This window comes from Tinamus guttatus, unplaced genomic scaffold (assembly GCF_059628265.1).
Source record: "Tinamus guttatus ecotype Peru unplaced genomic scaffold, ASM5962826v1 Tinamus_guttatus_pri_ptg000314l, whole genome shotgun sequence".
In the NCBI taxonomy this organism is placed as follows: Eukaryota; Metazoa; Chordata; class Aves; order Tinamiformes; family Tinamidae; genus Tinamus; species Tinamus guttatus.
Genome location: NW_028288848.1, coordinates 6,784,902 through 6,810,863, shown reverse-complemented (window position 1 = coordinate 6,810,863; position 25,962 = coordinate 6,784,902). Strand labels below are relative to the sequence as shown.

General features: G+C 58.3%; 3 protein-coding genes across 6 annotated transcripts in view; 2 read left to right on the top strand and 1 right to left on the bottom strand.

Moving 5' to 3' along the window:
* The first annotated feature begins 1,225 nt into the window (after positions 1 to 1,225).
* Positions 1,226 to 9,522, top strand: LOC104571152 (prominin-1-A). Its single transcript, XM_088528884.1, has 24 exons — positions 1,226 to 1,355; positions 2,167 to 2,228; positions 2,468 to 2,673; positions 3,029 to 3,149; positions 3,274 to 3,337; positions 3,682 to 3,771; positions 3,911 to 4,101; positions 4,207 to 4,281; positions 4,643 to 4,706; positions 4,938 to 5,097; positions 5,271 to 5,423; positions 5,810 to 5,933; positions 6,108 to 6,193; positions 6,385 to 6,469; positions 6,556 to 6,699; positions 6,930 to 7,001; positions 7,269 to 7,358; positions 7,444 to 7,497; positions 7,676 to 7,756; positions 7,869 to 7,937; positions 8,013 to 8,102; positions 8,217 to 8,329; positions 9,179 to 9,196; positions 9,471 to 9,522. The coding sequence occupies exons 1-24, from the start codon at positions 1,226 to 1,228 to the stop codon at positions 9,520 to 9,522; spliced, it is 2,394 nt and encodes a 797-aa protein (XP_088385010.1).
* Positions 9,523 to 13,980: 4,458 nt separating this feature from the next.
* Positions 13,981 to 16,453, bottom strand: HPS6 (HPS6 biogenesis of lysosomal organelles complex 2 subunit 3). Its single transcript, XM_010218227.2, has one exon. It carries the CDS (start codon positions 16,451 to 16,453, stop codon positions 13,991 to 13,993), a length of 2,463 nt encoding a protein of 820 aa, XP_010216529.2. The 3' UTR covers positions 13,981 to 13,990.
* Positions 16,454 to 16,978: 525 nt separating this feature from the next.
* Positions 16,979 to 25,962, top strand: part of ARMH3 (armadillo like helical domain containing 3) — a 121,454-nt gene continuing 112,470 nt past the window's right edge. For all 4 annotated transcript variants that reach the window (XR_015913594.1, XM_088528701.1, XM_088528700.1 and 1 more), the window contains exons 1-4: positions 16,979 to 17,024; positions 24,820 to 24,931; positions 25,523 to 25,579; positions 25,708 to 25,854. Coding sequence is in view for 3 of the 4 variants with exons in the window: in XM_088528701.1 (XP_088384827.1) it covers positions 24,830 to 24,931; positions 25,523 to 25,579; positions 25,708 to 25,854 (306 nt within the window). In the remaining variant the exon portion in view is untranslated. The remainder of the gene's footprint in view (positions 17,025 to 24,819; positions 24,932 to 25,522; positions 25,580 to 25,707; positions 25,855 to 25,962) is intronic.

Below are 25,962 nucleotides of genomic sequence, written 5' to 3'. Positions count from 1 at the left end.
CCGGGGCGGAAGGGGCGGCCCGGTCCGGTCCTGCCCAGCCGCCCGGGGCCGCCCCGCGGAGCTCCCGCCGCTGCCACCCGCACGGACCGCGGTGCTGGGACCCCCTGTCCCCCGCGCCGCGGGAGGACCCCGGCGTCCGCCCCCCGGAGCCGGGGGGGACCCGGGTGTCCTGAGGCCGCGTCCCTCCACCCGGGCTGACCCAGGTGAGTCCGGCCGCGGGGCTGCCGAGAGCGGGGGTGCCGGGGCCCGGGCTTGCAGTACCCCTGAGAGCGCTCCCGGAGAGGGCGTTTGGGGTGGAGGAGAGGGGAGCAAGGGCGGCAAAAGGCGGCGAGAGGCAAAGCAGGGGTGTTGGCGTCCCCGCCGGCTGGGGAAGGGCTGCACGGAGCACGGTGCTGGCGGAGGAGGGAATTTGTACCCCAGAGGGAAAGGCTGGTGCCGGGGCGGCTCTCGCGGCTGCCGTGATGCTTCCGAGCTCCCGAGGATTGAGGGTCGTGTGTGAAAAACCTCTGTTTTGCTGAAGTGCCCCGTTTGGGAAGCGTTCTAAATCCGAAGGCTGGCTCTGGGACTGGAGCTGGTTCTTGTCAAAAGAGCGGCCAAGGCTGCGAATTTGGTATCTGAGATGTGGCTTGTGTCGGGGAACAGCCGGTTTGGGGCAGCCACAAATCACCTGGCCGCAGGGAGCGCTGAGCGCGGGACTGCTTGTCCCCGGGACTGCCCGTCCCCAGGGGGAAAGCCAGGAAACCCGGGGGAGGAGGGGCCTTTCTCCCGGTGCCCGGCGGGAGCTGCCGGGGGGGCTGGCGGCGACCCCGAGGCGGATGCAGAGACGCGGCCCGGGGGCGGCCGGGCGCCAGGCGGCGGCGCGGGGCGGGCCCGCCGCAGCATCGCCGCCTTCGCGGGGGATCGGCTTTTCCCCCAGTCGAAACTTAAACAAACCATAAAGCGCGAGAGCGGGCGCCGGGCGCGGGCGCGCGGAGGAGCCGCCGCGCTGGGTGGGCGCTGCCTCCCGCCCCTGCCCGCTCCTCGGGGCCACTTTGCTGCCCCCGGAGCTCTCCATCCCACTCCGGTGCTTCCCGACAGCCCTTTGCTTCCGGGCGGGAGTAACAGGTGGCTGATTTTCTTTTTCCTCTGCATTTCCTGCTGCGGAGCAGGGCAGCAGGCAGGCTCCGCCACCTTCTGCCGCTGCCTTCCCCCGTGCGGAGCCGGGAGCCCTGCCGGCCGCGCCGGGATGGAGCTGGGCAACGTGTGGCAGCCGGTGTACGGCCCGGGGCTGCAGGCGCCGGCGAGCAGCACGCCGGGGCTCGTGGCCATGGTGCGTGGCTTCCTGCGCCTGGTGCAGCCCAACGCCCTGCCCGCAGGTGGGTGCGCAGCCTCGTGGGGCTCCCTCCTTCCCCGGTGCATGTGCAGCCGGCACATGAACACTCTGCTCGGCAGGGGGGGGTCCCGCTCGGTGCGGGGGTGCAGGACGCCTGGGTGCTTCCCCTCTACCCCTCTGCCTGGGAGCCCTTTGGGGCTGGAGGGTTTGGGGGGGGTCGCGTCCTCACTTGGTGCTTGGGTGCCCCTTTTGGGTCCCGCTGCCTGAGATCCCCCCTAGACCTGCGCCTTCCTCCCTGCAGGCATCCCTGCCCTAGCGGGATATGCACTAAGGAAGCGTGAGGTGCTGTGGGTTCGCGATGCCGGGACCCCACGGCTGGCCGATCCCTGCGGAGTGGGCACTGCCTGCAGGGTCCTGGCCGGCTGCAATTTGCTCCCTCCGGCTTTGGGAACCCGCCTGCGCTTCCGCCTTGCCTGGGCTCGGCCCTTTGCTGGCAGCTCACAAGCAAACATGTGGCTCACAAACACGGCAGGGCTCCGGCTGTGCCCGTGCGATGTGGGTGCTGTGGCCTGATCCAGCAGTGGACTGGGAAGTAGGGAGGCTGTGCAAAGCGGCATCAGTGCAGACTTTGCCCCAAGCCACAAAAATGCCCAGTCCCCCTGCATCCTGGCAGCCCTGGCGGCCGATTCCCTGTGTGTGGGGCTGGGCTGCAGGAGGGCTTGGAGCCCCCAGGCACGTTTGTCGATGGAGGTGGCTGTTGAGGCACAGGTGCCCCACTGGGGTGAGGATCCCCTGCTCCGTGGTGCAGCCGGAGATCCCCCCCTGTCCCACTAAGGCCCCTCTCTTGTCCCCAGAGCTGATTGTGGAGCTGAGACAGGACCAGAGCCCAGAGATCAGCAGGGAACAAGTCCAGCAGGTGAGCGGTGGAAAGGGCAGGAGCCCCGTCTGGCCAGGGGATGCCAGTGGGTGCTGCTCCGAGGCTGAGCTCCAGACACGGGCCAGGAGCCAAAGGAGATGCACAAACCCCTGGGAATGCCCCTCAGCCCTGTGCTGCTCCGTGGCATCCCTGCGTCCGGCTGGGACCCTCCGAGCTGGGAGGACCTTCCCAGGGAGGGTGCCAGCCATGTGCTCGCCCCTTTCTTCGCCTTCTCCCAGCTGTTGAGCTATGAGGTGGGTTTCCTGGTCTGCGCGGCCATCGGCCTCCTCTTCATCATCCTTGTGCCCCTGCTTGGATGCTGCTTCTGCTGCTGCCGCTGCTGCGGGAACTGCGGTGGCCGCATGTACCAGAAGCAGAGCCGGCGGAGTGGCTGCCGCCGCGGCGCTCTCTACACGTCCGTCCTGCTGGTCTCGGCCCTCCTCCTGTGAGTGCCGCGGGTGGCAGCAGGAGCAAAGGCCCCAGAGCTGGCAGGTGACGGGGGAGGCTGCAGGAGGCAGCTGCATCCTGAGCCCTGGAGCCCGTGGGAGCTGCTGGCTGGGAGGCTCCGAATGGGATCGGAGGGCGGGTGGAAGCGGCGGCGCTTGGCCGGGGCCGGCGGGCAGCCGTGCCAGGAAGCTGCCATTGTTTGCAGGAGCAGCTCCCGGCTCGCGGGACAAAGGGGAGGAAGCGGGAGCGGCAGGGAGCGGGTCCCGCGGGGCCCAGCCTCGGCCCGCGCGCACCCTTCCCGGCAGCGGCGCGGCGGGGGTCCCCACACTCACCCCGCCACCCTTCGCTTGCAGGGCTGGCGACGTCTGCGCCTTCATCAGCAACAGCCGCCTCTCGCAGGCCGTGAGCGGCACCTTCCCCAACGTCAATGCCACCGCCGACGACCTCCGCACCTACCTGGCCTCCATCCCCCAGGCACGCCGGGTGCCCCCTGCCCCGCGCGGCGGCAGCCCCGAGGCCACGGGGAAGGACACTCCATGGGGCTGGCGGTGGGGCAGGGTGCCCAGGCTGCTCCGACACCCCCTCTCTGTCCCTGCAGCAAATCAACTTCATTGCAGCCCGCAGCGAGGTCCCGCTGGCGCGCGCCAACGACAGCCTCCAGAGTGAGTGTGCGCGGGCAGGGGCCGCGCGCCCCGGGCCCCCGGAGCAGCTGCTGGGGAGCCGGCGGGGCGGCCTGGGCGCTGCGAGCGGGTGGCAGGTTGCACGTGGCCTCCACGGCCCCGGCCTCTGGCCCTGCGCGGGCTGGTGCCCCCGCAGCACCCGTGCCCAGAGGGGCTGCGCTCCCCTCCCAGCTCATTGCCAGCCCCAGGCATCCTAGACACCGTTCGTATGGGGATACCTAAAAGTGATGAATTTAGGGTCCATCCCAGAGTTCCCTTCTGCTTTCAGCTGCTCCCAGGCTACTGGAGGGTGTCCTGTGCTGACACCATCTCCTCCATCTCCACAGGCATTGGAACAACCCTGGGCAACCTGATCATCTCCAGCATCAGGAGCAGCATCAACGAGGCAGTGGGATCCCTCCAGAACCTGCTGGAAGGTAGCGGCCCTGTCTCCAGCTGCTGGTGGCCAGGCAGCTGGCATGCTCCATGGGGACCCTGGGGACCCAGGGGGGAGAGCCCCCAGCAGCTTTGGATATGGCCCCCAGGAGGGACCTGAGCCCTTGCTGTCTCCCCCAGTCATGGAGTCGCTGGCCACCGCCTTTGGTGGCATCAAGGGCACGAGCTCGCGCCTGCAGGAGCTGCAGAGTAACTATAGCCAGAGGCTGGAGGAGCTGCGGGCCAGCATCAATCGAACGGTGCAGGCCTGCGGGCACCGCTGCAGCAACGTGTCCCTGGAGGGCCTCGGCTTCACGGCCAACTTCAGCGCGGTGAGCAAGGCTGGGGCATCTGCCACCACATGACGTGGGCACTGGGGCTGCATGGGACCCTGTGCCCACCCCACGCCCCCAGTTACCCCCAGATTTTCCCCTCAGATCCTCAGTGTGGACCAGCAGCTGAAGGCCTTGGGAGAAGTGTCTGACTCCAACCTGGTGGCCAGTTTGGAGAAGGTGACGGGTCCCTCCTGCCCGGGCATGGGGCTGAGTGCTCGTGGTACTGGAGCAGTGCTGCGGTGGGCAGCCCCTCCAACAGCACCATGCAGCTGCATGGAGGCACGGGCTGGCTGCAGAGCAGACCTGCCCATTTTGTGCCTGCCCAAGGTGTCCTCTGGTGCAACGTGGCTGTTTGGACCTGCCTGGGCTCGGCCTCCTTGCACGGCCAGTTTGCCTGGGTCGGTGCCCGCCTGCTGTCCTCGCCATGCCAAGGGCTGCAGGGAGCCTGGCTGTCCAGGGACAGCGCGGGCTGGGAGGGTTGGGGTTTGCTCAGCCCTGTGCTCCGTCAGGGACACGAGCTGTCCCCCTCTGGCCTCAGGTTAACCACACGCTGAACGAGACCCCTGAGAAGGTGCACAAGCAGTCCCGGGAGGTGGTGACAAGTAAGCGGGGCTCTGTGCGTGGTGTGCCCAGCTCTGCTGGCTCCCTCCTCTCCCCTTCTCACCGCATCCCTACTCGGGGACCTCCCCTGCTGCCACCCTGCTGCTGCAGCCTGGCATCCTGCATCCTAAGTGCCTAGAGCCAACCCCTTTCCTGGCCACGGCCACCTCCGTCCCCTCCTCATCCCTCCCAGGGTCCCAGATGCCAGCGCTAACCCCTCCCTGTCCCCGCAGGGGTCCAGGACCAGCTGGGCCAGATCAGGCGGGAGATCAGCAACATGCCCGAGCGCATCCCGGTCGAGGACTTGGAGGGCCGCAGCGTGGCCTTTCTGAACAGCACCACGTCCACGCTGGAGAGCTACCGAGAGCCAGTGACTGCCTTTGAGAAGCTCAGGTAAGTGGCCCCTGGCACTGCTCTGCAGGTGCCCTGTGGCCCCCCTGCTCCACACGGGCTCGGGAGGTCGGGCAGGGAGGCTGCAGAAAGCAGCCTGGCCCTGCAGCAGCAGGATGGCCGTGCCATGTCCCCTGCGGCCCTAAAGTGACACAGGGCACGTGCTCTCGCCCCAGGTGGAGCGTGTGTGCCCTCCTGTGCTGCATGGTGCTGCTGGTGGTCGCCTGCAATGGCTTCGGGCTGCTGCTGGGGCCCCTGGGCCTCGAGCCGGCCGCGCTGCCCACCGAGCGGGGCTGCCTCTCCAACGCTGCCGGGAACTTCTTCATGGCGTGAGGAGCTGGGCCGCCGGCTGCTGAGGGTGCACGCGGGAAGGCGGTGCAGAGACAGGGCAGCCCTGGGGTTGCTGGAGCTCCAAAATGACATGTTGCTTTGGCTTAATGACCTGCCACGATTTGCTATGCAGGTGGTAGATATCAGGGTCAGTCATGGTGCTAGCAGAGAGTGCTCAGGTGGAGATCTTTAGGGCTGCTGATGGCAGAGCAGAGACATGCGGTGAGGACAGGGGGGTCCTAGCACTGGGGTGACCTGGGTTGGTGGGGGCTGGTGGTGAGCTCTCCATGTCCGTCCCAACGTGGCGGTGCAGGGCTGCTCCCAGAGCTAGCACTGGTGCTCGAGCATGGGCCTCTGGGCACTGATGATGTCTCTGTCCTGGCAGAGGGGTTGGCTTCAGCTTCATCTTCTCTTGGCTGCTGATGCTGATGGTGCTGGTCCCCTTCGTGCTGGGGGGCAACATCTACATGCTCTTCTGCCAGTCCCTGCGTGACCAGCAGCTCTTCGAGGTGAGCTGGCTGCCCTTTCCTGAGCGATGGGAGACTTGTCTGAGGGTGGCCAGCTGAGATGAGGCTGTGCTGGCCACTTAGAGACACCTTCCCCAGATGTCCATGTGTGGATGGAGGAGCTCACATGGGGCAGGGCATGAAGTCTAATTTCTCTCTCCCTTTCCTTGCTCTCAGCTCCTGGATACCCCCGGGCTGATCCCTGACTTCAACCTGTCGCAGGTGCTGGGTGAGGACAGCACCAACATCTCAGAGCTGTACAGGTGGGTCCCGGCCCTGGACATCTCATCTTTGCAGAGAAATGTGGCCACTCGGGGCTACCGGGTGCTCACCAGGCTGGGGGAGCTCGTGCTGCCTGTCCTGGCCGCAGGGCTGGCACGAGGGGCGATGCACCCCGCGCACGCAGTTGTGCTCCCGGGAGGGCTGCACATCAGCCCAGTGCCCCTTCCCACAGGCAGTGCCAGGACAACGCTGCCCTGTGGCAAGCGCTGCGCCTCAACCAGCGGGTCTCCCTGGACGAGCTCTTCAACATCTCTCAGGTGGGCGCGGGGGGCAGCAGTGCTGGAGGTGCCCGGCTGGCACCGGGGGCTGCGTCACGTCGCTCCTCGCGGCTCCGCTCCCGCAGTACACCGCAGAGATCTCCACGGCCTTTGAGAAGGTGAACATCACCCTGAGCCCCATCTCCCTGCTCAACCAGAGCCAGAAGGAGCTGCTGCTGGAGGCCAGCAGCCTGGGGCAGCCGCCTGACTTCGCGCACAGCCTAGCGCAGGTGGGCACGGAGGGGCGCTGGGGCGGCCGTGCTTGGGCAGAGCAGATCCTGGGGGCCAGTCTGGAGGCCACCCTGCACCAGGCTCCCAGCTCTGCTCTCCATGCCACCTTCTGGGGCAACGGGCCACCTCCTCCTGTGCCGGGCAGCTCCTGGCTCCTCTCTGCACCTGGGTAAAGCTCCTCTCTTTGCCCTATCTCCTGGGTTCATGGGTGTCTCTTTGCCTTCTCCAGCTGGATCAGAACGTGACTCGTGGAAGCCTCCTGGATCTGGCTGCAGAACTGGAGCTTCTGGCAGTGGAAGTGGTGAGAGATCAGACCCCCCAGGCCTGCATCCGCCCTGTCCCCAAAGCCACTGCTCCATCTCCTCTGGCGGCAGAGGAGTTCCTCTCCTCCCGCAATGGACCCTGCTGCCTGGAGCAGGCAGGGTGTCCGCTATGGGCGACCTGGCAGCCCCCAGCCCAGAGCCTAGGCTCCCTCTGCGCGCCGCAGCAGTGGGAGCTGCCGTGGGGACCCCTGTGGAGGGACAGGACCCTGTGCCAGGGTGGGCACTGCTGAGAGTGTCTCCTGCAGGGTGGAGATACAAAGCAGGAGCTGGAGGATGAAGCCAGGCTGCTGAGGGAGCTGGCTGGGGAGATGAACGCGAGCTTGCCCAGCCTGCTGGTGAGTGATGCTGGGGCACTGGCTTGGGGTCCCCTCTGAACTGCCGAGGGTGTCCCCATGCCTGAGCTTCTCGCTCCGTCCCCAGCGAAGCCTCAAGGAGAACATCTACACTGTGGAGCGCCAGGCCAGCGGGCTGCAGGTGAGCGTGCCCTGCATCCCCAGGGCAAACTGCAGGGACTGCTGATTCAGGATGTCCTGAGCAGGCACCCATGGGTGCCCTGCTCACGAGGGGCAAGGACAGTGCGTAAGGCTGGGAGCGAGCGCAGGGCACTGGCAGGGCTGGGGGATGCAACCACACTGAGAGCAGCCCCGCGCAGGTGCAGACCAACACCACGCTGCAGAGGGTCGAGCAAACACAGGCCTTGCTGCAGAGGGAGACGGCCACCATCGTCAAGAACGTGAGCTTGCCATGTCCGCCCCGAGGGGTGCCCCGTGCTGCCCCGTGATGCCGCCCGCGCGGGGCACGGCGTGGGCTGGGGCACAACATGTGCCCTCTCTGCCTGCCCCCAGGAGACGCGAGCCTTCCTGGAGCAGCTACTGGGCTTCTTCGAGACCTACGTGGCCTGGGCCAAGAGCAGCGTGAGTGAGGCGGGGGTGAGGGGCGCCGGGCAGGCTCAGGAGCCCTGACGTGTCCTGTCCCCGCCGTGTCCCCAGCTGACGAGAGACGTGGCGCGTTGTAAGCCTGTGGCACAGACCGTGGACAGCGTGGAGGCCATGGCCTGTGACTACATCCTGGACTCTGTGGTGAGGGGGCACCAGTATTGGGGCGGCACCCGGGTCCTCTGATACCCTGGGCAAGTGCACAGCATCTCCTCTGGCGCATGGCCTTGGGCCCTTATGGCTCTCCCTCGTGCCCAGAATGCCTTCTGGTTCAGCCTGGGCTGGTGCACCTTCCTGCTGCTGCCCAGCATCGTCCTCGCCGTGCGGCTCGCCAAGTTTTACAGACGGATGGAAGTCGCTGATGTCTATGGGTGAGCAGCCTTGACCGCGTGCGGGTCTGGGGTCTCCCTGCTGCTTGCCGCAGGCTTTGGGGGGCCTCCCGGGGGTGCAAAGGGACCTGGGGTTGCTCGGGACCCTCAACTGGCTCTCGCCTCTGCTTTGCAACCGCCTTCAGCCTGGGGATCCCAACACGGACACAGCTGGATATTGTGCAAATGAGGCAGCCCCATGTGCTTGGCATCACTGCCACGAGGGTGCACTGCTTGCCCACGGTCCCTGCCGCCACCAGCACCCCTGGGGCCCCATCTGTCCCTCCTGGCAGTACAGCAGCCCCCTGTTCCATGCTTTGGTGCCACATGCCACCCCACTGAGGGCATCCTCATGCCTCCCGCCTGCAGCTGCCCAGGGACACAGGATTTGTAGGCCCCGGCGCCCAGGGCAGCCCCATCCTCCCCAGGCCTACACTGCTCATCCTGCCTCCTTCCCCGCTCTCCCTTGCGGGAGCGTTGCTCCCAGCTGCCTGTAGTCCTGGCACGCTCGGGGCAGCGCGGTGCTTCCCCCACCCCCAGGCCCTGGTGCCTTTTGCTTCCTCTCGCCGTTCCCATCTCTAGTGGATGTGGCGGCCGGAGATGCGGACTCAGTGGCCTGGGAGACCTGAGGGAACTGAAGTCAGGCCGAGAGCCAGTGAAGGTGCCCGGTCCTCACGGGGCCCGCTTGGAGCAGCAACGCTCCCTGGGCGGCTGAGCCCACAGGGGCTGCGGGAGCCCGTGGCCTGTGTCCTCCAGGATGGCCCAGGCCTGCGGGGGTGGGCAGGAGCAGTGGCTGCCCCAAAGGCGCGTTCTGCCCCACTGATGCTCTCCCTTCTCTTTCCTTTCCGCCAGGAGCGAACTCTTGGAGATGTGAGTAGCAGTGGCAGGTCCCTGTGCAGGGCACGGGGGATACATACGGAGGGTGAGGAGGAGCACCGAGTGGGCCAGGACGTGTGGGTGCCAGGACCTGTTCAAAGAGCCCCTGTTGTCTCCCCACATCCCTCTGGGGGTGCTGCCCAGCACCCCCTTTTCTGCAGGGCAGGGCTGGAGTGGTGGGTTGTCATCTGGCTTCCCCAGCACATTCTGGACTGCTCCCTGCTCCCCACTGCAGCGGGAGGATGACACGTGTAACCTATTTTTGAAGGGCACCCACGCTGAACTCATTCCAAATTCCCCGGGTGGCTCCAAGGAAGTAGCCGCCCTCACCTGCGGTGCGGACACGGAGGAGACCGCACGGCTCCGGCTGGCTGGACGTGACTGCTCCATCTGCAGCCCCCCTGCCCTGGGGGCTGGGGAGCAGGCTGGAACCCGCCCAGCCGAAACCTCCTCCCCTTTTTCTGGTAGTTGACAGCATGCTGGGGCTGTGTGACAGGTCAGTGGCCCATGCAGGTGGTCCCACTAAACCACACAGTGTCCGCAAGGGCAATGCCTGGGTCTGCACATGGGGGGTCTGCCCCTCATGCTGCCTGGCATGGGTTTTCCGCCCCAGCCCTCACCCTCCTGGGGAGGGAAAAGTAGGGAGCAACTATTTCCCATCATGGTTCATCCTATCCCCGTGGTGCTGCGGGCATGGACACGCAGTGCTGGGATGGCAGTGCTCATTGCCAGCCCCACACCGGGCCACGTGGGCCTAGCGCGGCTTGTGCTGCTGTGGCATGTGCTGCCAGCCAGTGGCAACCTTCTTACTAAGGCTCTTTGCTCTACGGACAGTGTGACTATTTATTTTTGAGTGGAGTCTGACTCTTTCTAATGCTGTGACTTTTCTGGTGTCAAAAAAATAAAAGGCATGTGCATATGTGTGTGCAGGAAGCGCCTGGTGACTCTTTTGGCCGCGTTGGCGAAGGGCACAGGTGTGTGGGCAGAGGAGAGGTAGGCAGAGAGTGGCTGAGGGGCTGTGAAGGTGACGTGGTGGCAGGCAGGTCACAGGGGAGGTTTTTCCCCTGCTTGGGCCAGGAGCCTTGCACCTCTATCCCTGCTTGCACTGTTGGCTCAGAGTGAGGGCTCTGGCCATGGTGAGAAAGTCTGGAGCTGGGATGTGCAGGGGTTGCAAGAAGATTCTGGCTGCTCTGCTTGCAGAGAGCCTGCTGAAAAGGCTCTGTGCGTCCCGGGACAGGGGGTGACAGCAGCAGCATCGGCAGCCCTGGCAGCATTGGTAAGGGTTTCCCCTCTCCGGGCAGCCCTGTGCAGCACTGTGCCTGCAGCTCCAGCTGTCCTGTGGTGACACCTGCTCCCTTGGGAGAGGGGCTGGGATGAGGCTGCCTGAAGCTGGGCCCAATGGTGAGAGTCATGGTGGATGCTTCTCCTCGAGGAAGTGCTGCCACGAGCCTGCTGCCCATCCACGGTGTCCCCAGTGCTCCAGCACTTCCCTGTGGCCTTGAGCTGCAAAATCTTATTGCCCTCCTGCCTGCCTGGCACGAGAGTCGGACAGTGCCGCTGCAGCGAGGGTTGCAGAACCCCAGCCAGGCACAGGCAGCACCACCTGAGCAGGTGCAGGGCTGTGTGGCCGTTAAGGACAAGGTGTCAGGCTCACAGCACCAGCGAGGGTCTCGGCAAGCTGGGCACAGGAGAAAGCAGGCTTAGAGACTTGCCCAGCACGCTGCCCTCTGAGGCAAGGGGCACAGGGCAGGAGCCCGGCGCACCATGGCCTGGCTATGGCACCTGGGGCAGCCAATGAGGGTCGTGGGTGTCAGTGATGCCAGGCAAGAGAGACTCTGCTGCTGCCCCACTGCCTGGGCAGATGTCACTGCTGCACGTGCTGGGACCCCATGCCAGGATGCTCAGGGACACAGGTACGTCTCGCCTGCAGGCCTCCAACAAGCTCAGGAGCTGCTTTTGGTGCAGCCCTTGTGGCCAGGGTGGCTGCAGGCTTTGCTATTGTGCTGCTCCTTGCCTTGAGCACTGCGGCCGTCCCCAAGGCCGGCTGAGGCGCGGGAGGTGTACGTGAGCAGCTCGACTCGTTTCCTTCGTTGGAAATCCAAGCCTTATCAGCCCGCGTGCTGAGGCCGAGCTGAGCAGCTCGCCCTCCGCGAAGTACGTCTGCTTTATCGCTTTTTCCATTTGCTTTCAGATCTGATCTGTTTTCTTCCTCCTGGAGTTATCTGAAGTCGCGCTGCCCTGGCCTCCTGCTATCTGCCCGCAGCACCCGTCCCGCCCGCAGAGACCCCGTCCCTCCTCTCTCCCGCTCCAGCCACCGCCAGGGTGGCCCAGCCCTGCTCCTGCAGGGCCACCCTCCCTTTTTGTCCCTCATCGAGGCCTTTCCCAGCCCCCTTGGGAAGTGTTTGGCTCAGTTTTGTCTCCCCAACTTTGAGTCCCACCTCACGCCGTTAACCCTCTGCTTTCAGCTGCTCTCCTGCTCCCGGAGGCCTCAACCTCAGAGCTGTGGTAGCACTTTCCCCTCTTCGGTCTGTGCTGGGTCGAGGTCCCCATCCCGAGCCCAGACTGCCCCTGCCACAGAGCGTCTTCCACTTCCTCCTCGCCTGCTGCGGCTTGGGGACAGGGGCCTGTGCAGGGCGGCCACAGGCTTCAGTTCCTGCTGCCTCGCACAGCCGCCTCCTGCTCAGCTCCCCTCCTTCCTCCTGTGCTCCCTGGGCCAAGGCCTCCCCTTCACCAGAGAGCCGGCGCTGAGGCAGGGCACTCCAGGGATTTCCTGCACGGAGGCAGAAAGCCTGGGGGAAGTGGCCTTCCCTCCCCTCTCGACCCTCCCAGCTTGGCTGCCTCCTAACCCGGCTCCCGCAGGGAAATGCTTCCCTCTCCTAAATCACTGGTGGCCTCTGGCAGGGCACAGGGCAGCTCCCAGGGCCTTTTTTCGCTTCAGAAGGTGCCTGGCCCCGTCACCCACCCCTCAGGCGGGTGCAGAGCCCAGGGCTGGGAGGTGGCCGAGTGCGGCTCGGCGGCAGGGGCAGCAGCTGCTCTCTGCAGAGGCGCCCCGGGCTGGTTGCCAAGTGCGGCGCCGCCAGCTCCCCCTCCACACCGGGCTCCCCAGCTCACGTGAGCGGCAGCTGGAGACGCCGCGTCCCTCGCGTGGCAGCGCCCGCGGCCCCGGCACAGGGCCCGCCGCGAGGAAGGCTTCCCCCACGGCCGGCCCTCTCCCAGTGCACGGCGGCCGCAGTTCCTCTTCCCCCGAGCTTGCTGCACCACGGGACTTTCTGGCGCCAAGCCGCGCTCTGCGGAAGGCGTTAGCACAACAGCACTGTGACCGCCTGGACTTCCTCTGGCAGCAGCTCTGCCCAATGAGCCCAAGGCTCCAGGCTCCCCCAGGGGCAGGCCCAATGCTCCCTGCTCCTGGTTTTCCAGCCCAGAGCAAAGGGACAAGGTGCAGCTCTGCAGAAAAACCTTCCCTTCCCCAGCCGAGACTTCCCCAAGGAGCAACGGGCCCGGACACTGCCAGGAAGGCCCTAAGGTTGCCACCCCCGGCCACGCTACACAGATAGGTCTCCTCGCTGCCAGCGACGCAAAGGACCCTTACTCGCCTTTGCCAAATTGTGCATTGCTTTAGGCACCTTTATTTTCAAAATGAGCACGTCAGCTGTACTTAAACTCCCCTCAAGAGGACTAATGCAGGTCCCGTCCCAGCTCTATGTGACTGGCAAGACAAGAAACGGCTCCTCTGGGCAGCAGGGACCTTCGTACCGTGGCCCCGTGCAGAGGCAAAGCCACAGCCAGGTCTCTCCCCCCAGGGAGGCAGGAAAAGGCAGTGAGTCCTGGGGAGAGGCTGGAACCTGCATCTTCCCGCACGACGACTCTCACGTTACACTGACTTTGCAAACAGAGGCACAATATGAGCCAGAAAACCCTGACAAAGCCCCTTTGTGCACAAAGGGCAAAGGTAGAAGAGATGGGAGCAGAGGGCCCAGGCGTCCTGCAGCACAATCTGAGCTTCCACAAAGGAAGAGGAGAGGCAGGGCGAGCCCCAAGCCTGCACAGGCTGCTGCCAGGTTCTCCACTCAGAAGGGTTTGGGTACGGGCTGGGATAGAAAGATAAGGGAATTAGGCTGCTCTCTTTAGCTAAGTAGCTGTAATCAGTCACAGCTACAGGATTGATCCCAGAGGAATCACAGCGAGACAGCGCGCGGAGGGCTGCAGCTGCCAGCATGTATGCTGGGACATCAGCACCACGGAGCTGAACGTGGCTCCACGCTGACAGTCAGCAACTAACAACCCAGAACAGCAGGACTGGGTGGCCTCACTGAAAAACAGAGAAAAAAAAAATCCTACCCCGTCTCTTCCAGACAGGGCTTAGAGGCACCACCCCACGCACTGAGCGGGGAATCAGCTGGGGAGCCTGTGTCTCTGCCTGTCCCTCCACCACCTCTTCTACAGAATCAGGAAAGGAAAAGTGAAGTTATAAAGGAGCCAAGCAAATAAAAGACAAGGTGCTTTAGGCCAGGAGACGTTCTTAGTCCTGCGGTGGGGCCAGTGCTTTCATCTGCAAACGCACCAGCATTTGTTCCTCCAGTGGCGCACAGGTAATTGCACTTGCGGGACGTAACCCCCTTGCCATGGCTGTGCCAGGGATGTGCCACCCGCCTCGCCCCATGGACTTCTGAGAGGCTGCCCTGGGGAGGCCCTCAAAAGGAGCTGGTTTCTGTACTCCCAGGCAGCGCAGGACTCCCCACGGGGCATGAGGCTCTCCTCTCCGCGTGCAGCCAGTGGTGCTTCCCCATTTCACACAGTGTCACCCTGCGCCAGTGCTGAGGGAGAGGAAGTCCTTGGCACGGGTGGCTGAGAGGCATCATCAGCCGCTGCCTGGGGAGGGCTCCTGTGCTCCCGGCGTGGGGTGGGCGGCGGGAAGGTGGGACTCTGCAGAGCGTCCCCGTACACCTCGTCCTGCACGCTGGGGCGCTGCACGACCCTTTGCAGGAGCGGTTTGAGCAGGCCCACAGTCAGCTGCCCCCCCTCACTTGAGAAGGGCACTGGGTCCTCCTGGGAGGCGGGCAGGTGCTGCAGGATCACGGTGAGGATGTCTGAGGCGGTCAGCTCAGCGGGGCACAGCGGCCACAGCCTGTCCAGATACGGGTCCAGCTCTCGGTGCTGGGCAAACTCTGCCAGCAGCGTGGTGAATATCTCCTTGTTGAGCAAGGGGCTGACCTTGGAGAACTTCTCGGCGACCTCCACCACCCGCTGCCAGCGCTTCAGCTGGATGAGGAGGCGCACGGCTTGCAGCACAGCCTTAGGCCTCTTGCTGCAGAGCAGCAGCTCAAGCTCCAACTCATCATCCGCCTCGCTGCGCTTGCTCTTCCGCGCCAGGACGCCCAGCGCTCTCTTGTACAGGGGCACCCGGCCCTCTGGGCCCTCCTTGCTGCTGTACGCCCAAGAGATGCTCACGTACTCCTGCGTCAGCTCAACAAAACTGGGCAGCCACTTGGGTTTGAACCTCAGCAAGGACGTGCAGATGAGCTCAAAGAGCGGGACCACCCCATTCAGACCCACCTCGTCCTGTTGTGGCCCTCCCACGACCTTCTTCCACACCTCCGGGGTGGCCCTGGCTACCAAGTGGCCGTCCCCGTTCTGCTGCAACTGCAGGCAGCCCCTTGTGGCCTTCCAGGCAGCCTTGGGGAAGGAGGTGAAGACAGAGTTCAGATAGGCCAAGTTATCCTTGTCAATGTCGGAGTGGAGAACACGGCTGATCTCCTGCTCCACCAGTTCCTCACAGTAGCTTTCCACCTCAGTCTCTGGGGCACCCACCACACAGGTCTTGAGGAGCTCCAGGCTCAGGTAGCTCTGCAGCTCCTGGCTCATTGTGTTCAACAGCTTGGCGTAAGTGTCCTGGAGGCCTTGGCCTGCCTTCTCCTTCTGGCGGAGGCTGTGCTGCAGGATGGCAGCAAGGGCCACGGGAGCCTGGAAGGTGCCACCTTTCTTCAGCTTCTCCACTGTCAGCTTGGAGCTGCTGAGGCTCCTCCTCTGGTAGTATCTGCAGGCCTCCTCAAACACCATCTCCACGAGGCACGGTTCAGGCCTGCTGCTGTCCTCAGGGACAGAGAAGTTGACGCTGTAAATCCCAGTTGGAGTGAGGAGCTGGATGTTGTCCTCCTCTCCTGGGGACTCCAGGAAATGCACTGTTTTCATGTTGAGGATTTTCTTTTCTATGAGCCTTCCACTGTTCTGGTCTATGAGGTACAGAACCCCTGCAGACACGCAGGCCAGCACATTACCAAAAGTCTTCAGCTGCACATCATCTCCTTGGGCCAAAGGACCTCCCTCTAGGTCAAAGACATGCCTTTGTGTCCCGTCTGGCTCTACCACGTTCACAGTGCCCTGTGTGCTCACCAGCAGCAGCCCCCCATGGTTGGACAGGGCAGAGGTGTGAATGTCCAGAGGCGCCAGGGTCGAGAGAAGACCCACAAAGCCAAGCAGGAGCTTCCTGAAGTCGGATTCACTGCTGGAGCGCATCACCTTGCTGAGGACGAAGCCCGCGGAGGGGGCAGTGACGGTGAGCCTTGCCTCCTCGGCGTGCCAGACGAGCAGGAACTTGGAGACGGTGGCAAAGTCGCTCGCAGCGGGCACCAGGAAGATGTGCCGGGGGGATGCGAGGAGCTGGTACTCGGGGCTGTTGTGCAGGACTATGGTGACGGCGCCGAGGCGCACGCTCTGCTCGCCCACCTCCAGCGCGCGGCTGCACACGCAGAACCTGAAGGCGCCCTTGCTCGCGCCCGAGGGGGCCCCGAGCGGCGGCCGCTCCTCGCACCACACCAGGCTGGCGCCCTGTGCGCAGGCGGAGGCGACGCGCGCCCGCGCGCCCTGGCACAGCTCGAGCGCGCGCAGCAGCCGCCAGCCGTGGGCCGCCGCGAAGCCCCACACCTCGGTGTGGCCGCTCTCCCACACGAGGGCCAGCGCCCAGGAGCCCAGCGCCGCGGCGGCCCGCACGAAGAGCAGCCCCACGAGGGCCGGCTGCGGCGGCTGCCAGCTCCTGCGCAGCTCCGCGTTGCCGCCGCCACCGCTGCCGCCGCGCTGGAAGGCCGCGACGCGGGGCAGCGGCGGCGGGCGCCTCTCGTGCAGCACCAGCACGTGCTGCCCGTCGGGGCTCGCCTGCACCTGGCCGGGCCCCTCGCGCAGCAGCTCCCGCAGCTCCTGCCCGCGGCTCACGTCGCTCAGGTCGGAGAGCAGCCGCAGCGCCCCGGCCCGCTCCATGGCTCCCGGCTCGCCCTCCTCCGGCAGCCCCCGGGGACGCGCCGCTCCCCGCCGCCCCTGGGACGTGAGGGCCCCCCCGGCCGCCCTCCCGCGGCTCTACCTGGGCACGGGGCGCCCGTCCCGAGGCGAGCGCGGCCGGCGGCGGCTCCGCGCTGCGCAATCACGAGGAGCGGCGGCCTTCCGGGCGGCGCCGCCCCGCCTCTACTTCCGCGCCGCGCTCCGCAGCGGCACCAGCAGCGGCGAGCGGGCCCCGGCGCCCGCAGGCCGACGGGCGGGCGCCTGCGCCCCGGGGGGACATTCTGTGGCGGCGGGGGGAGCCCGCCTGCGGCTCGCGGCGCGGGCAGGGCCTGTGCCCGCCCCGCGTTGCCCCCCGCCCCTCCTTCCCCGCCGCGCTCCCTCACGCCGGCCCGCGGCCACTGCCGCGCTCGGGGCAAACGGGGGCCCCGCGCGCAGAGCGCCGCCGCCGCCGTCACCCCCCGGGGCCGCGGCGGGCGCTGGGAGCGCGCGGCGGCGCCGCCCGCGGCGCATGCGCAGCGCCTGCGCGGTGCCGAGGGGAGCGGCGCGCCCGCAGGTGAGAGCCGGGGGAGCGCGCGCGGGGGGAGGGCTGCGGTTACCCCCCCTCCCCCGCCGCCGCGGGGCCAGGCCACGCCCCCAGCGCCCCTCCGTAACGGCCGTAACGGCCGCTCGCAACGGTTGCCCGTAACGGCCGCGCGGGCTGGTGCTTGGGGGCTGCCCCAGCGCTGCCCGGGGGCGGCGGCTCCGGCTGTCCTGCCGGCCGGCCTGGCACCACCGCGGCCCGCCTCGGGCGCGGGGTCCCGTTCTCCTCCCCGCTCGGGCAGGCGGCAGCTCGAGAGCGGGTCCCCTCCGGGGCGGTGCTGAACCCCCACTCGGCGCTCCGTACTGTGGCTGGGCTCCCCTTGCCGTCCCCAGGCGGGGCCTTGCTGCTTTCTCTGAACTTTCCTCAAGCAGGAGCGGCTTTGCGGTAGCCAAGGGCCTAAGGAGCTGTCAGCCCCGTGTGCTGCGCTGTCGCCATGGCTCATACCCCCGTGTACTGCAAGTGCCTTGGGGCGCAGCTCCATTCGCAGAGGTCTGTTCAGGAAGGCCTTCCAGCAGGCTCCAGTTGCTAAACCTTTTGGCTTTGCTGATATGGCTGTTATTGAGCAACAGTGGTAGCTGATTGCTGAAATGGATTGGGTTAAAGATGTCTCTTTTTAGAAAAAGCTGTGAGCAGGGATTTTTTTTTTTATTGCTAATCATTGTTATCCAGTTTACATCACTGTCTTGCAAGCAGCTGTACAGTGGCACCAGTGTGGTAATTTATTATGCTTATCATGTTCAAGGGAGCAATGGCTTGCTGTATAACTCAGTCAAAACCCTGTTGTATATGCCACTGTAAGAAAGTTTTCTCTTGCCCAGAGTCTGTATGATATGAATGCATGATGAGAACTGATTTAAAGCAAGCGGATGGGTGGAATACAAAAGGCAGAAAGATAATTCAGACCATTGCACTATGCTATGGTTGCAGTAGTTCCAGCTGTTTCTTGCAGGAAGTATGACAAGTAGATTTTTAAGAGGGATTAACAGGAGCAAATAGACAGCCAGCAGGCTGGTTTTCCAGTAAGTACAGCACAACCTCCCTCAGTGCCATATTAGACACTTTCTTCCGTGTGCAAAGCAGCTCTGTGAGCATGATATGTAGTTGTCACTAACTTTTCTAATGTCTTTAAATTGTATGCCCAAAACATACAGTGCAGATTTAACAAGCCACCAGCTAAACGTGAGTTACCACCCCCAGCAAGGCCCCAGGTAGCCAAGCAGGCATCCTTCAGGAGAGGAAGGCTCCAACTCTGCTACTTCTTGGAACAGCTCGATGTTGCTCAGTTGCTAGTTCCCCACCCCGGGATTTTATACCTTTGCATGCTTGTTTTTCCTTTTTTAGTTTTTCCCCTTGAATGCCTGTGTTATTAATGATCCATGTCTCAAAAGCCCCATTAACTCTCTGCAGTTTTACCTTTCTTATCTTACGTGTGCTATTCTGCAGAATTTCTTGGAATTTAGCAGTTTGCTCAGAAGTCAGAGCCAAGGTCATGCAGCTGTGCTGTATCTAGCCTAGCCTCCGGTCCCTGGAAGACAGCCAGCTGGAGCCCCAGGGGGAGGAGGAGGGCAGGCTTATGGGAAGAAGACTTCTCTTCAGAAGGAGGGCACCTGAGAAGATCTGAGTGGCAGGAGCACTTAGGTGTGGAATGTTTCATGGTGGATTAGGTGGGTTGGGCGCTGACGAGCTTGAAAAGGGAAAACCCGCAGAAACTTTGTGACATGAGAGCTAGGCAGTGCAGTCAGGGATGCAAAAAGGAGGTGCCATGAAATGAAAAAGCTGAGCTGGGAAAGTGATCGGAGCAGATGAGGGTGGAAGCATGTGACACTTGTCTAGGTGGACTTAACAAGTAGAAGTTTAAGTTGTTGATCTTGTGAAGCTGATGGATTGAGCGCTATTTTAACTGGTCAGATAGAAATGAAAGGCAGCTAGGGTGAAGTGTGAAAATGTAACTTGCATTTTTTTTTCTTTTATATCATCACAAAAGCAGGTGTAGTAGGAGGCAGTCTGTTGCTGTATGTGTGCTCAGAAGCTTCTTTTCCTGTTTTTCAAAGGGGAAAAATAGGTCACTGGTGGTGTAACTAGATTGCACAGGATATAAGTGCATATACTTCCACTACTCTGTGCAGAATGGAAGTAGAAATACATATACTGGGACTGTGCTAGAGATGTTGCTTGATACTATGGAAAAGTAGGATTCACAAGGATTTTTGTCATCAATACATCCTCTGAATGAATTTGTCATTGTATACTACATAAACCACTTGGAAATTCTGACAGCTTGGCCCAAGAGCTCATGCGCTCTTGGCGTAAACCTTTCCCTTTGCTCTGGTGGGCTCTGTACCTTACAGTTGTGCAGGAAGATGCAGTCTGAGCAGTTTCCATTCCAACAGATAGCACACAAGTGAGGTTATAAAGAATGAATGAATGAAATCTAAAAGTAGCATAACTGTTTCAGCTGTTACATGTCTATTTAGGGTTTATTATAATCTCTATATTATTGTGATAATATATTATTATAATTTATATTATTATTTTTATATTTATTATACTTCATATTTATTATATTTTATATTTATTTTTATTATTATAAGTCATGCACAGACTGAAGATAATGTGTGAGAGCAGCAGGCAGAGTTAGTGGTGAGCAAAAACTTGTGAATGATATGTTAGAAGAGAGTAATGGTGGCCTTGCTGTACAAAGTGCAAGGAGCTGCATTTAAAAGTGCTCTCATCAACAGGAGATGCTGAAGGTTCAGGAAGGTAAGATTTGGCAGACCATAAGCTGCAAAGGGGCTTGTCGCAGGAGTGTAAGGGTAGGAATTTGGTCATGATACTCTCTAAAGCTTTGGCAAGACTATAAGCCCATTGCTGTCCTCTCTGTCTTCACTGCTGTTGTGCTAGGCTGGTGTTAGGTCATCCCTGGGGGTTTAACACTGGAGCTCGGAGTGCGTCAAGATGCTGTCCAGGTTTTGAGGTTCCTAAGATCACATGCAGTATATGGATCATCCATCACTTTGTGTGATGCAGGAGTGCTGGAAGCTGATTGAACTCCACGGATCTGGTGTTGTCTCTGCACATTCACCGCATGGATTGTGCATGGAGTGCAAGTTTTCCTGGAATTCAGGAAGTGTATGACTGCTTGGATTACTGTTCAACACTTCAGAAGCCTTAGGTTAACATTAAACCATATTTTGTTCCTTCTTTACAATTTAGGCAACTGTGAAAAACCTGCATTCTCACTTGTAAGCTTTGTTTTGTCACTCAGGAACAAACTCCCCTGTTCATTTTTCTGTTGATGTGTATGTGGGGGAGTGGTTTTCAGCCCCCTTGCCTCCTCACTGCTAGTCAAACATCAGTCCTAAAAATTGTTCTCGACTGGCCTGTTGGGTAGTGGCAGGAGCTGTAAGACTCCGCTTTGATAGAGGTTTATGTGATGTAGCTGTGACAAACTAACATCTATGTAATAATGTCCTAACATCAGATTTTGCATGTTATACAGACCAAATCTTTGAAGGAACACCAATAATTGAAAGGTGCGGAGAAGGAATCGTGATGGTGGAGATAGAGGTCATCAGGAAAACAGCAGATACGAGGCTTATACCTGGAAAATTGCAGAATAACTCAAAAGTTGCTGCATTTGGTGTCTGGGAAACATTTACTAGCATTGAAATTTGTGTAAACAATTAAGTCCAGTCTTGTCAGCACCAATGAGTCAAGAGAGATTGGATTCTAAAAGCACAAGTATCTCTCTTCTTACTCAGTCTTTATCAATATTGATTGAGGTCCAGGGCTTGTTTAATGGCATTGATGGATTAATGGGTATCATGTAATCTGCACTCCCTTTTTCAGATATGGAATAAATGGTTTGTTAAGTAAATAAATAATGGAAAACACCATTTTATTCCATCTATTTCTTTTTTCTTTATTTAGCAAAGCAGTGTAGCAGTGTAATTTTTGAGGGGTCTGCACTAGGGGGGAAAAAAACTAATACATGATTATGTTTCAGTGTATAGGGGTTTGTGTAGGTGCATCTTAAAACCTGAAATCAGTCAGGTTTGTTGGCCTGGGAAATTAAACACAAAAATGTTGCTTACCTTTACAAGCTGCATGCAGGCAAGAAATATAGAAATTTAAGATTCTGGATCTTTGCGTTGCTGTAAATTAGTTATGCATTAATGTTAGTGTTCTTTGCAAAAATATTTTCTCTATCAGAAGAAGACTTGATAAGCCTGTAAATGAGCTGAGGGACTGTGTGGAGAAGTCCCAGTTCTGTATGTGCGTTGGTGTGCAAGCAAACCTTGGTTTTAAAATGCTTCTTTTGTTGTTTCAGTGGATATTATAACCAAAAGTTAATGGGGGTGTGTTCATCTGCATGTCACATGTTTGGCTTGAATCTCTGCTGCGACTTTTGGAATGGAATGGGATGGGAGGATGGTTTGATGTTCTCATCCCTTTGCTTCTGACTGGATCAGCTGATCCTGGGATTGATGATAGATAGAGCAAGAGTTCTGCCTGTCTTTCATCTGCTTGCCTTTGAGCTGCGAGAGCCGTGCTCTGTGCAGGTTTCTCTGAGTCCTGGATGAAGCATTGTGGGCCTTCTGAAGCACAGCAAAGTACTTGCAGTTCTAAAAATGTCTATTCACAGAAAATGCATTCTCTTCCCTTAGCCCTGAGGGACAGTTCTCCTGTACAGTCGGGGACTGTGGTAGGACTCATTTAGCAGCATGTGCTAATGGAGCTGACCTATTGACAGAATAAATTATCCATTTGAACCTCAAATGTGGAAAATGCACTGAAGCTTTTTAACTATGATGCATTTAAAGGATAATTGTTAACTATGGTCAGTCTCGTTGTTTTAACAAAATGTCATAAGCTCAACACCTCTACAACTTCTGTAAATATTTTGTGCATTTAACTCATGTTTTCTGCAACTGTCCAAGAGTTCCCTGTTAGCGAAATACAGTTTTATGCTTCTCTCCTCATGACATCTGGACAACGTAATTGCATAAAGTGAAAAGAAAAAAGCCGTTTGTACAGGTCTGATCATCACAGGTCATGAAACCAGCACAACCTAATAAAGCATTGGCATAAAAGGAGACTTTTACTTTTCTCCCCTTTTCCCTCCATATGCTCATTTGTAGACTAGCCAATTATAAGCAAGAACATTATTTAATCATTGCCTCTAGCAGCCTTCTTTGTACATACTTCATGCAGCTCAGGTTGAGAGAAGCTGGATCCAGTTCACAGTTGGACACAGATGAGAATTTTCGCATGATCACGTAGTCCCTGTGATGCTTGCTCAGCATCAAGTGTTCGTTCTGTGGGAGATTTCGACTTTTGGGCTTTTCTGTAAGTGGAGGACAAATATTAAAACATATTGTAATCTCTCAGAAGTTCAATGTCTAGGCAGAGTGTATTGATCCCTTCCTGTACATACAAACTTGATGCGAGGACATTGACCTAGAAGCCCTGTGAGTTAGATTATTAGTTTTGACATTGGGATTCATTAGCAGCGATCCAATTAGAAGCACAGTGATGACTCTGTTATGGATGGGTATGCTGGGGCCGGGGACTGCTGTAGGTTCAGAAACTCACACTTCTGGTTGCAAAAGGGTTTTGTACAATCTTGGGCAAAATTTGTTTTGCTAAAAGTGATGTTATTCTTGATTTGTTTTTTAATAGATTTCTCTCTCCAATTAAATTTCTAATTAATGTCTTATTTCCCATGGCAGTTTAAAAATAGCTTGAAGTCTGTAAAAGGGAAGCTGTCAAGATGATTGACTAATGTATGCTTTTTTGCTATACTGAAACCTTTTCTTTATCTTAACGGGAAATACAGAACTAGTAGATCACAGAAATACTTTCCTTGTTTATGTAAGGCTATAGTGGGGTAGTTCCTAAGCTTTCTTCTGGCAGTGTTTTTTTTGACTGTCCCCATTTCCACCCCAGTAGATACAAACCAGCCCTTTTCCACCCAGCTGTGCAAACTCCCATTGTGGCTGGAAGAGGGGACTCCTTCTTTCTCTAAATCCCAGCCTCTTGGGTGAGATCTGCTGTCTCCATCCCACCTTTGCCTTCTGGCCCATACTTGCCTTTTGCAGCCGGGGTAGAGCTTTTTGTAGCAGAATCAATTCTCCAGCCCCAAAGCCATTTGAAATTGAGATTTATGGCTCAAGTGATGGATGTTGGAATAACCTGTGGCAGACTGAGTGCCTGGGTATCCTAGTTGGATGCACAGTAATAGTCTAAGGCAATCAAAACCTGTCTGCAGTGGGAGGGATGTGGCACTGGCATTCACTGCTCGCTCTGGAATCTTTGAGAGGAGCCTGGATCCGCACGTGCTGTGGTGGTGGGAGAGGTTCAGGCAGTCTGCACTGAAGGCTAAATCCAAGGCTGTCTCCATGGCTGCCGACTCGCAAAGCTCTGGGGTCTTGGAAGCAGTGTGCAGGGCACTTACCTCGCTATGCATAATTTAGTATGGCTGAGTGTAGCTGCCACAAGTGCCTGCCCTTGTTTTTCTGGAGCGTGACTTAAGTGAGCCCTGTGCCTGCAACGTGCTGCTGCCACGTGATTACCTTGGGAGTTCAGGGAGACAGGCTAGGGGCTCAGGGACAGGAGCCCGGTGCAGGCCTATGAGAGGGGGTGACATTCCTTTCTGCTAGGTAGCTATGACAGTGCTGCAGTGACAGAGCAGGTCAGAGCACTGCTGCAGCAGTGGTGCTTGCCAGAGTGCTGTGGTTATGGAGAAATTCCTGCTTACAAGGTCAGGCTGGTGATGTGTGAGGCAGCACTGGGATGGGAGTGTGTTGAAAGGGATGCGTCCAGCCTGCAATGTGTTGGCTCTAGGAGAGTGCCAGGGCTACAGCTGTGGCTGATGCTTTTGCTTTTATTAACAGCTCATTCTATAATAACAATAGTTTCTAGTTTTGTTTTAATAGGATAAACAGTGAGTGTGAAGTACCGATTACTTAATTATAGTAAACCCGGTTTGTCTTTCTAGAAAACTTCCTTTACTGTGAAATGGATTGGGGGAACTGATTGGATTAAAAAAGAAAAATCCTGCAAGCTGTCTTTCTTGTATTCTTTTACCCTCCCGCCAAAACTAAACCACACAGGATGTTTTTGAAGCTGGGGCACTGTTCTGGTTTGGTTTGCAGAGCAGCTGGCACAGCTGAGGGATGCCAGGGTGTAAAGGTCGGTGTGAGCAAGGGTGCCTGGAGAGCTTTAGAGAAGCTTTGTAGCCAGATGCTTCCTACTGTTGGATGTGGCCTCACAGTGCAAAGCAGAGTTTGAAGTGCTTTGGTAGGCAGCAAACAGACTTTTTTCGATCAGTTTCAAGAGCTCTTTGTCGCAAGATGTCCCTGATGCTTGACCAGCATCAAAAAGGACTGGGAATCTGATAATAAGCATCACAGTTCATACAGTGTGATTATATATATATATTTATATGTATTTGTAAACTGTCTCGCTGAGTTATGAATTGGCTTCTAGCAGAGTAGAATTAAGAAGAAAGTTTACCTGTAAGCAGTTTATTCCCTATCTGCCTGTGGTTTGACTTCTGCATCTTGCTTTGAAAGAGAATATAGCACTAGATGAGACATTTGGTCTGATTTCTTATCTGGTACAGTTACTAAAGGCCCTGCTTCCAACTCAAGAGACTTATTAATATCTCAGTGTAATGAAGAAATCTTGTGGTTGAACCATTCCAGATATGCCTTGAAGAAAAATTTAAGTTTTCTTAAGTTTTTTTGTTTTTTCTTACCTTTAGGGTATACAGCATGGCCCAAACAGAGAAGAAGGGTGGATTGCTCCGGAAGTCTTCAGCCTCCAAGAAGCCATTGAAAGAGAAGGTCGTGTTGATGTACGATGAGATTTTCACGGTAAGAACTCGAGCACCTCTTATTTCACATGTGCTGTGTGAATTTTTCATGTTTTAATTTGTGCTGAAGCCTCTGTAAGGTAGATCCTTCTTGCAGGATAAAGATCACACAGTGTAGACATCTACTTCAAGCTCTCCTACTATCATGCTGAACTCTGTATTCTCTCTCCTATGTTTTCACTGTGTCCTGTTGTATTCCAGGACCATTTCTGATCTAAAGGAGGTCATGGCTTTGAAGTTAGTAATGCAGTGGGAGGCAGAAGATCTATGTAGTAAAAGGAGGGAAGGGTCCTGGGGTGATATAAGAGCTTCTTTGATACTTGTTTAACTTGGGGAGGAAAACTGTTTCTTGCAAAGCAGTACAGAAAATGCACAGAGGCATCCCAGTAGAATAACAAATAGAAGTAGCTTTCTACTTCTAGAAATCCGTTTGGATAATACTCTATACTATAAGACCCCTTGTGTCAACTAGTGAAAAGATGCTGTTTCTGTGCTACTTGTGGTAATGTGTTTTTTTAACTTTTTTTTAAAACTTTTTGTATGAATGTTTTTTTTTCTGTTATTTTCTCATGACCACTCCTTTCTCTTTTAGACAGAAGATCCCAGTAAATGCAACCCCAGGTTTTGGGAAGAGCTGTTTCTTATGAAGGTAACATAAAAAATGAATATCCTCTGACATTCTGCTACTATGAAATGGCAGACTGTCAGTGCAACAGCCTGGTTTGCTAAGCTGTCAACAGTTGTGTAATATGCATGAACTGCTTCTTCACCTGTCAGGTTAACTTGGAATATCTGGAAGGCAAGCTAGAGGCCCTGGATGGGGAAGAGTTGATGAAGATAAAAGATAACATCAACTGCTTGTTCCAGCACTGCATCCAGGCACTGGCTGAGGAGCACCCAATCAGAGTGGTCAATGCACTACAGGTACCAGACCTGAGATACAGAGTATATGCTTTTCTGCCTCTCATGAGGCAACATATTTGCTGACGATATCAAGCATCTCGTGCTTATTTCTTTAGTTGTGATGAGAAG

Coding starts and splice junctions, on each gene's coding strand:
- HPS6 (XM_010218227.2), bottom strand. CDS start 16,453: ATGGAGCGGGCCGGGGCGCTGCGGCTGCTCTCCGACCTGAGCGACGTG.
- LOC104571152 (XM_088528884.1), top strand. CDS start 1,226: ATGGAGCTGGGCAACGTGTGGCAGCCGGTGTACGGCCCGGGGCTGCAG. Junction 3,772..3,910: donor CCTCCAGAACCTGCTGGAAG/GTAGCGGCCCTG, acceptor TGTCTCCCCCAG/TCATGGAGTCGCTGGCCACC. Junction 5,098..5,270: donor ACTGCCTTTGAGAAGCTCAG/GTAAGTGGCCCC, acceptor CTCTCGCCCCAG/GTGGAGCGTGTGTGCCCTCC.